Source organism: Vicia villosa, linkage group LG2 (genome assembly GCF_029867415.1).
Source record: "Vicia villosa cultivar HV-30 ecotype Madison, WI linkage group LG2, Vvil1.0, whole genome shotgun sequence".
Classification (NCBI taxonomy): Eukaryota; Viridiplantae; Streptophyta; class Magnoliopsida; order Fabales; family Fabaceae; genus Vicia; species Vicia villosa.
In genome coordinates, this window is record NC_081181.1 from 205,882,661 (window position 1) to 205,892,390 (window position 9,730).

Sequence of the window (9,730 nt, forward strand, 5' to 3'; positions counted from 1 at the left end):
GGTTCTTTGTGTCTAAAATATTTTCATCGTCTCATAAAAATTAGATAAGAGATACTTTTCAAGGGAGTTACTTTCGTGTTTATTTTGAACTACGTTCATGTTTGTTTTTATAATCTTGTCAATCTAGATTATTATTATTTTTTTAAATATAAAAATAAAATTGAATTGATCTAATTGTTTTATTATATCAAATTAAAATATATCACATTTAGTTATATTTTTAACGACAATTTTTAATCATTCATTTATTAACGAGAAAATAATAATATGACATACTAGTAGTACTAAAAACAACAATAATTTTTAGTACTCGGGGAATACCGAGTTCGATTCTCAGGCGGAACAATCTTGCTTGGCCAGTGCGCGTGCCTCTCCGCACGAGCCGGATTAGTGGCCCACCTGTAGTGGATCGACACCGGTGCGAATAGCAAAAAAAAAAAAAACAACAATAATTTTTTACGCATGTCATAAATTGAGCAAAGGGGTAAATAAATATGCATTTAAGTTAAAAAGGAGATATATTAAATTAATCTTTTACGCGACTCATCTAGACCATCCATAACTACCACAATCCAACGGCAATCACATCAATCCGCGTCATTCAATCTAATTGGTTCATTCTATTCCCATCACAATATAAAAACCTCCCTCCATTCTTCATTCTTCATTCATTCCATACTCTCAATATACTTCCGTGTTCTCTTATCGATCAAAAATTTCTCTTTTCTTCAAATCCCTAAAATTTCATCGATCAATCAATGGCAGGAAGAGGCAAAACCCTAGGATCCAGTGGCGCTGCCAAGAAGGCAACCTCAAGGAGCAGCAAGGCTGGCCTTCAATTCCCCGTCGGCCGTATCGCTCGTTTCCTCAAGGCCGGTAAATACGCCGAGCGTGTCGGTGCCGGTGCTCCTGTGTACCTTGCCGCCGTCCTTGAATATCTCGCCGCCGAGGTAGTTCTTCCTTCATACATATCTTTCACATTCGAATTTCATGTTCATATCGCCAGATCTAGGTTTTCGAAATTCTGTTAGGTTTTCCCCAATTTAGGTTATCGATTTACCGATTTTCTAATTTATTGAAATTTGGGGCTTAATTTGTGTGTATTTGTGATTAGGTTCTTGAATTGGCTGGAAACGCTGCGAGGGACAACAAGAAGACTAGAATTGTGCCTAGACATATTCAATTGGCTGTTAGGAACGATGAGGAATTGAGCAAGCTTCTTGGCGATGTTACCATCGCTAACGGTGGTGTTATGCCCAATATTCACAACCTTTTGCTCCCAAAGAAAGCTGGTGGTTCCTCCAAGGGTGCTGGTGCCGATGAAGAGTAATTCATCGATGGAACTTCAGTTTTGAAGAACCGTTTTGATTTTAAGTTATTCATATGTATCTGGTTTGGGATAAAGAACATGTCTTGAACTTTGTAGTTCTAGTTAGGGTTTTAGTTTATGATGTGGATATATTTATCTAATGCTGTTCCTTATGGAGAAATTATTGAAATTTCATAATTTTTCTCATATTCAATGTCATCTTTGCCCAGTTTCGGTTACTTTATGTGATATTTATTGCTGACATCTTCATCCTAGACGTTCTTAAACTAAAAGCAAAGAGGAATGCGTATTCTTGCTTTTGTTTGTGAACATCCTTACCTAGAATATCAAATTTTGGATTTGTTTACAAGATGTGCCTTGGTGCATACATTGCTTTATTTGGATTGTGAAATTGTGCAAAATTTGAAAGCTATTTAAATCGATGGATTTTGGTGTGTTGATTTGTTGGTAAGCTACATAGTTTTGAATGCATTAAGGTAAAATGTATGTTGGTGATAGATTATGTTTATCTAATTTTGAAATTTGTAGTTTCACTTACGATCTTCTTATCATCTAGTTTTGTTGTCTTACATCATTTGTTTTACTTTGCCTTACATTAATATGTAAATATGGCTGTGCCATTTGAAACATTGTTGCTATGGAAATTTGGTTGCATATATACAGAATTGTTCCATCGTGGCTTTAGAGAGTAGCAGAGGGTGTATTCTAATGGCAGCTATAGAGTAAATAGTGGGGTATCGGACCTCTATTCTGTGGTGGCTGGAGGCTGGCTGTTATAAGAAAAACAGTAGTGGTTAGATAGAGCTATAAAGTAACCTCAGGGAAAAACTGTAAGGTGCACTTTAGTGAGTTAGAGCTATTAAGTGGCTTTTATTCTGCGAATATTGGAGGCTGATAGTCATGGAAAAAGCTTGAGGTGTGCTAACAATTCTTGTGTAGACGGTCTAATTGTTCTTTTTGGATTAGTTGATGAGAAGGTCAAATACTAAAATCATTGTCCCTGGTGGAATTGTTCTTTTAAGATTAGTTGGCTGACAATGCCAAATACTAAAATCATTGTCCCTGGTGAAAATGTTCTTTTTGAATTAGTTGATGACAAGGCCAAATACTAAAATCATTGTCCCTGGTGTCAAATTGTTCTTTTTGATTTAGTTGATGACAAGGCCAAATACTAAAATCATTGTCCCTGGTGTGAAATTGTTCTTTTTGAATTAGTTGATGACAAGGCCAAATACTAAAATTACTGTCCCTGGTGTGAAGTTGCTCCTTTACTTTACTACAGCGGATTAGTGCTGGAGTAATTATTATTGGGTAGCAGTGCATTAATTAGTTACTATTGTTAGTGAATGAGAATTTAATTGAGGGTATATTAATAATTGTGTTATCTCTTTTACATGAAATACAAAAATTTGAAACATTTAACTATCTTTCAGTAAGCATGAAATTTATCTCTTTTCTTATAAGTCAGGCCTAAACAGAAGTTTATTAGAGACTGATATGGGAAGAAGCTTAATAGAAAGTGTCTTTAGCAGTGCGGAAGACTATAGCGGCAAGGCTTAGTGGTGACTATAGCGGCAACTATAGGGTAAACAATGTAGAACATGGTAGAGCGGTTTGCCTCGGCATAACGGTGCGGAAGATTATGGGGGAAACTATAGGGTAAATAGTGCTATAGCAGCAAGGCTTAGTGGTGCCAGTGCAGAAGACTATAACGGCAACTATAGGATAGTGTAGAGCATGGTAGAGCGACCCATTTTGACATATACTATCCCATTTTTAGGGTGTGGCACAGCTATCCGGATAGTATCGCTTTTTCACTATGTTTTTTGGTCAAGTCTATGTACATTTGAATATTGAAGGTTGAGAGCATTAATGCTACGTGACTTGAATCATAGAAGAAGATACACACAATCTAACCATCTTTCTACAAAAAGAAAGCTAACTAAACCATGACTTTACATGCATTCAAATAATGAATGATCAACAACACAATCACCCCCTTCAAAAACCAGACAATCAATCAATTAGTCATGTCTCTCTAACAATTCTATACCAAGTAATGACATGACAACAGAAATACAAAAATTGTTACAACACAATTTCCAACTTGACTCCAACCTATGGACTGTCTTCATCTGAACTAAAATCATCCACTCTCCTCTCTACCACTGCCGGAAACAACCGCTGGCGAATATCTGGAGGTGGAGGACGAGTTTCCGGCTTCGACGGCCCTTTAGGATTAGCATTACTTGTTTCTTGTTTTACATTCTTTATTGGCTTCTTTGGTGCTTTTTGAATCTCTCTGCACACCTTATCCAACATTATTAAGAAATCGCGTACTATTACAAACAATCTCAACCCTTCGTCTCTCCCTGTACTCCCATGAAAGTAATCACCAGTACTCTTTACAAGAGCCATGATTTTCTTCTCTTCTTCTAACAAACCTGTGACATCAACCTCGGCTTTCTCCACAAAACTCTTAACTGTCTCATGGAACCCTTTATCGTTCTCTAAGTTGTTCACAAGTTCTTTGTTTAAGAAATCACGAGTTTTTACAAGACCATAGCCTAATCTAGCTGTTGTGCTTGTCAAACCATCAGCATCTAATGCTGCCGCCTTCTTCACATTCTCGAGATCACTACTCAAATGTGAGACTACTTGTAGACCTATTTCGCGGTAGTGTTCTTCTGATTCATGATTAAAGTCTTCGAGAAGGTCCTCGGTTTTTATACTAGAGAAACTACTGCTCTCTTTCACCATTCGGGCTGCTCTTATTCCTTCTGTTCGCATTATCTCTTGAACAACAAAGTGTAAGAGGGTGATTTTCCCATCTACTCCTTTTACATCGGATAATTTTAGTAGCGTGTCAAGTTTGAATGCAAGTGCACCTCCGCGGAATGTTCCGTCGTTCATCCGGTTTCCTGTTTTAAGAACAGCTTCAAGAAGCTTGAGGAACAATCTACTGCTCCTTAGTTCCTTACAAGCAACCTGGTTTGATATGAAGAAATGAATCAAATTGGTTTTCATTTTGATAAACGGAAAAAGAAGAATGAAACACAAACACATATACCATACATGAATACTGACACTGACAAGTAAACACTTTAAGAAAATGGTCGTGATTGAATGTAACTACACGTGTCGATATCGTGTCTGTGCAAGACGACAAACAAATTTCGGACACCATACATGTTGCAATATGAAGTGTTGGAGCTTGGCAGTCATGATCATCATATAAGATAAATGCTAAAAGTATACGCAATGCATCTTACGAGGGATCAAATTTAGAGATCCTACCTCTAAAGTTGTGAAAGAATCCCGGGTAGAGGTGAGTTCCTCTTGAAGAGTACTCATGTAAAGCAATGTTTCCATTCGTTTAATAGCAAAGGGAATCTCAACCAGGGATTTAAGGAACCGATCTGCTGGACCTAGTTGAGATAAACCACCACTGAAAAGTCTAAGCTTAAGTTCTTCCTCTGATGTTGGTGCCATCTTTATCAGGGTGTGAAGAAATTCTATTGGGAGCTCATTTCCTGATCAACCAAAAACATATTCAGAGCTATCATACACGTGGAATCAGAGACAATAAACTTGATACAATTTATTGATACATAATCGTTACATATTAAAACAGTAACCAGTGTTACACCAGAAGAAGCTGATGACGATATTATATGCAGTTCTAGAAGAAAAATAAAGGAACAGAAAAAACAGAACCTTCAAGTAGTGCATCACGGACTTCTTCAAGTGTCACATTTAATGCTTTCAACAGAATTGATAAATTTTGTGCTTTCTTTGATTCAATGATTTGGGTAAACTGAGGTGCAGCATCACGGAAGGAAGGCTCTTTCTTCTGTCCACCTTTTTTCTCCATTGATGGAGTACTATATCCAAAAAGTGTTTCCATCATTTCTTCGTTAAACCTGTTAAAAATTCATCATCAACAATAATATCAGCAATGTAACACCTAGCCAATGGTAAATTATTCTTAATTTGCATCAAAAGAAGGACAAGTTCATGGGGTATCAACTCAGTAGCAATAATTTGATCTCATAAACTTAAGCGGCAGTGCTCCAACCTCTTCAGAGGCATTTGTAAAATGACTGTTAGTACTACTTTAATAAAAAAAAAAAGTGATTTATCACTCACTGGAATGATCCTGCTTTGAGTTGAGTCCAAACCATAGTTTGATCTGAGTTGGCTTGAACCTTGTCCCAGAAAAAAGGCTTTAACTTGGTTTTAGGAGCATCATCAGCTTCACCTTCACCTTCACCTTCTGAACTAACTTCAACTTTCCCTTGAACCTTTGGTCCATTAGGTAAAGGTCTTGTACCTTTTTGGCCAAATGGAGGTGGAGCTCTCGGAGGACCTACACCACCCTTAGGAGGTGGTGGTGGTCGAGGACCACCTGCTTTTCCACGTGGTGGTGGTGGTGGAGGAGGCTTAGGACCACTATTGCCAAGTTTCGGCGGTGGGGGTGGAGGAGGGCCACCACCGCCAGGCCTCGGTAGTCCGGGAGGAAGAGGACCAACACTGCTAGGAATTTGTAGTCCAGGGGGAGGAGGTGGCGGCGGTGGATTAACTGCATAATCAAAATTCTTAACTGACGGTGGTTCGGGTGGAAGAGGATCAGGTCTTCCTGGAGGAGGTTTCAAAGGTGGAATGCCACTTCCTACCCTACCCGGTGGAGGTTTAAGGTCAAATGACGGTCTTGTAGCATCTTCTTTCATTGAGTTCTTTTTCTCATCAACCAAAATACTACTAATTGGTTGGACTCCATGTTTCTCCTCTTTTAATGAAAATCTTGAGGGGTTATTATTTGGAGAAGAATCTGTAATGAAGATTGAAGTACATCATGTCAAGACTAGAATATCCTCATAGGCTTAATTGCGGTTTCAGTCCCTCTATTTAGCCATATTACAATTTCGGTCCCTCTAGTTTTAAATTTAACAAATTTAGTCCCTCGCTTTTAAAGACATCGAGACATTTTCCACACGCATACATTTCCGGTTGATTTTGACGATTTGGCAAGTGAGGTACTCGTGGCATTTATGGTTGAACTTTGTCACCCTATATGAAGAATCCACCTAGACAGTGTCAGTGTCACATCATCGACTGAGTAGCCACATAAGCTCTACTCACTTGCCACATCATCAAAATTCAGTCTCACAATGTATAGGTGGAGAAAAGGCCAGTCATTTTAAAAACCCGGGAGTCTAAAATCTTGGATTTATAAATAGGGGACCAAAATTGTGAACGAGGAAAAATAGAAGGATTGAAACTGCGTTTAAATCTATACCATATTAACGATGTGTGTGAGAATGAAATTGTTTTGCTATGTACCAACAGAGTAGTCACTCCTGCTCATGCTGAGAAGCGGCCTTTCATCGGTTTGATTAACTCTACCACTTCCACAACACCTACAACAACATAAAAAGATACATGCTGCAAATATAAATGTCACCAGTGCAGTCATAGCCACAGCATTATAAACCGCTTTCTCGTGCTGTTTACGTTTAGATTCAGAAGATTTCGACTTCTTCTTTGATGATTTATCAGAATCATTATCGCTTTTATCTTTTTTAGATGATCCATCGTTGCCACCATCTTTGTCTTGTTTTTCTGCTAAGTATCGAGGCGAAACTCGACGCGGATATCTTCTGGACGAACCTGATTCCTCGTAAGCAGTGTTCAAATTCTTGGATTGATCTTGGAATGGAACGTGGTGTTTTCTCAAACAGTTAAGAAAGTTTTCCTTCAACTGTGGATTGCAAGTACTAATCAAATTTTGGATGTTTTCTCTTGTTGTTGATCTGGATTCTGAGGTAAGTTCATTGGTTCTACTATGTGATTCCTTTGGTAGGCATAAGCCAAGATCTCCAATATCTTTCGTAACATGAATCAAATCTTCCATGCAAATGATACATAGAATCTCTGCCTGCAGCATGGAACTATAACCAGTTTTAGAGTCCATTCATCTAAGAAATGGTTACAAAAATACTTAAAAGAATTTTAACATAGTGGCACGTGATCGTTAACAATAATTACATGAGGAAATGTTATCTGGTTGAAGTAGAAGCATAGATATGTTCTTAAATCACAAAATCTTTCTTGATCAATTTAGTACCTAATTTGACATACAACATTATAAAAGGAGGTGCTTGACACGGCGCCAAACAATGGGTCACACTCTAAATGTCTAGTCCTGTCTATCCAAGATATATTGGACCCCTCAAAATAAAAAAGGAGGTGCTTGACACGGCGCCAAACAACGGGTCACACTCCAAATGTCTAGTCCTGCCTATCCAAGATGTATTGGACCCCTCAATATCAAAGCACACTCCAAATTTCTAGTCCTGCCTATCCAAGATATATTGGACCCCTCAATATCAAATCACACGGGTCACACTCCAAATGTCTAGTCCCGCCTATCCAAGATATATTGGACCCCTCAATATCAAATCACACGGGTCACACTCCAAATGTCTAGTCCTGCCTATTCAAGATATATTGGACCCCTCAATATCAAATCACATGGGTGACACTCCAAATGTCTAGTCCCGAACGTGAAGGAGTGTGTGAGGAGATATATGAGGTATCCCTCATGTTACAAGCAAATTTTGCAGGATCGAATAAGATTAACCTAAATTTTAAGATAGAGTCACAACCGATCTAAATTCCATCAGGCCACGTCCCGTTGCCTGACCACACCAGTCACTCCCAAATATCATGTTATGTATGTGAAGGGGTGTATGATAAGATACATGAAACTTCCCTCACCTTACAAGCTGATTTTGTAGGGTTGAGTTGAGCCATACTCAACCTAAATTATAAGACAAAGAGTAACAAACAAGAGGGTACTATAATGCAATTTTAGTCTCACAAGTATGTTACAATGTCATGTTCACTTCAATTTGCCTAAAATATTTCGGTGGAGGGTGTTAAAATAATGAAAGTAATCGAACTTAAAAAGATACCTAATTGCAAATAACTAGTGAAGTGAGTCTCACCGTATCCTCATCCAATAATCCAGACGCAGGATCAAATAATTTGCCAACAAATTCTTCTTCTGTTTCCTTCTTTTCTTCAATGCTAATAACTGCTACAATATTAAGAACCAAAACAATGCAAAATACATACTTTATGACACCCATATAATTTTGAATTGTCACCATTGTGCTTCATTTGCTTCTTGTAACATCAAGGCCCATAAAATGTCTACATTGTCTTCATCAACCCAAAATCTATCATTTTTCATGATCACTTTCTTGAATGCACAAACAAATTCAACAATTCTGGGCACAACAAATACAAAACCAAAATAAAATCACCGACCCATTTTCCAAAATTGCTAATTTATCAATGAATTGGATAACATATTATAAAAAGTAATAATTTTTACAAATAATAAATTAAAAACAACCTGAATTTTTTTCAAATGTGAATGCAAAGGTTCACAAAAAAGGGTTCTTTTTTATGATGATGATGATGATGATGGTGGGAAAATTGTTGGCGCGGGAACCCTTTCACGCGCAGGGCCGTCCTATGAATTGTTGAGGATTATTAGGAATTAGGACATTGGCGCCTACTCAGGAACACAGATTTTTCCTTTTAAGCTTTTCTCTCTTTCTCTCTCTCATTTTCTTTTTTCTGCAATTATTTTTCTCACTTGAAATTTTCTAATTTTTACTTGAAAATTTATGAACCGTAGCATTGTAAAACTTGAGGTTCTTTATCATTATTCATTCATTAATACCTTTCTCTCTCTATCTTTGTCTTAATTATTTCTCCCCATTTGAAGAGATATCTCAAAAGGAATTTTTTCTTTCTCTTAAATGAAGGTAGAAACATATTTCCTATTTGTGAAAATTTCTTTCTAAAAAAAATGACAATTTAATAGGTTAGTTTTGTTGGAAATTATATATTATTATTATTATTATTATTATTTTTTGGCATAAGAAATACAAAATTTTATTTTCTAAATGTAGTAATTACTTTCTTTCACGTAAGAGACCTCCCTAACATAAGTTATAGTATTAAGTTGTGATCGTACCTGATCAGAAAAATCGTCGTAGGCTGCTCGGACTGAATCTTCTAGGAAGGAGAAGGGGGGGTGTACCTGCAAGGTACTCCGATGCCAAAGTAAGTTGACGAGCAAAGGAGCGCAAGTACTAGCTAAGAGTGAGTAAGAATTGAATACCTGACCCTCATCTGGGAGAGGGTATTTATAGCCCCCAGCGCTGGGCCATGATCACGCTAGTGGACTGGATTTCCAAGCCCAACTAGGAGACTGCCAGGTTTCCTAGGCGGAAATATCGGAGGTGCGTGATGCCCTCTGTCCTGGTTAACCGCTCCGGAATCCAAGGGAGACGCGGTCTAATAGGGGCCACGTGGACTCCG

The 9,730-nt window shown here is 37.8% G+C and overlaps 2 protein-coding genes across 3 annotated transcripts; one reads left to right on the forward strand and one right to left on the reverse strand.

Moving 5' to 3' along the window:
* The first annotated feature begins 656 nt into the window (after positions 1-656).
* Positions 657-1,548, forward strand: LOC131653690 (probable histone H2A.3). The gene is made up of 2 exons (XM_058923951.1): positions 657-950; positions 1,115-1,548. The coding sequence occupies exons 1-2, from the start codon at positions 759-761 to the stop codon at positions 1,328-1,330; spliced, it is 408 nt and encodes a 135-aa protein (XP_058779934.1). The 5' UTR covers positions 657-758; the 3' UTR covers positions 1,331-1,548.
* A 1,721-nt stretch (positions 1,549-3,269) lies between these two features.
* Positions 3,270-9,055, reverse strand: LOC131653689 (formin-like protein 5). Of its 2 annotated transcripts, XM_058923948.1 has the most exons (7): positions 8,754-9,055; positions 8,341-8,625; positions 6,674-7,268; positions 5,480-6,161; positions 5,048-5,253; positions 4,628-4,863; positions 3,270-4,318 (listed from the first exon to the last, which is right to left on the reverse strand). In XM_058923948.1, the coding sequence occupies exons 2-7, from the start codon at positions 8,503-8,505 to the stop codon at positions 3,449-3,451; spliced, it is 2,754 nt and encodes a 917-aa protein (XP_058779931.1). In that variant the 5' UTR covers positions 8,506-8,625; positions 8,754-9,055; the 3' UTR covers positions 3,270-3,448. The 2 variants fall into 2 exon arrangements, with proteins under 2 accessions (XP_058779931.1, XP_058779932.1); XM_058923949.1 differs by lacking the exon at positions 8,754-9,055 and having other exon boundaries at positions 6,674-7,281; positions 8,341-8,483.
* Positions 9,056-9,730: the final 675 nt, after the last annotated feature.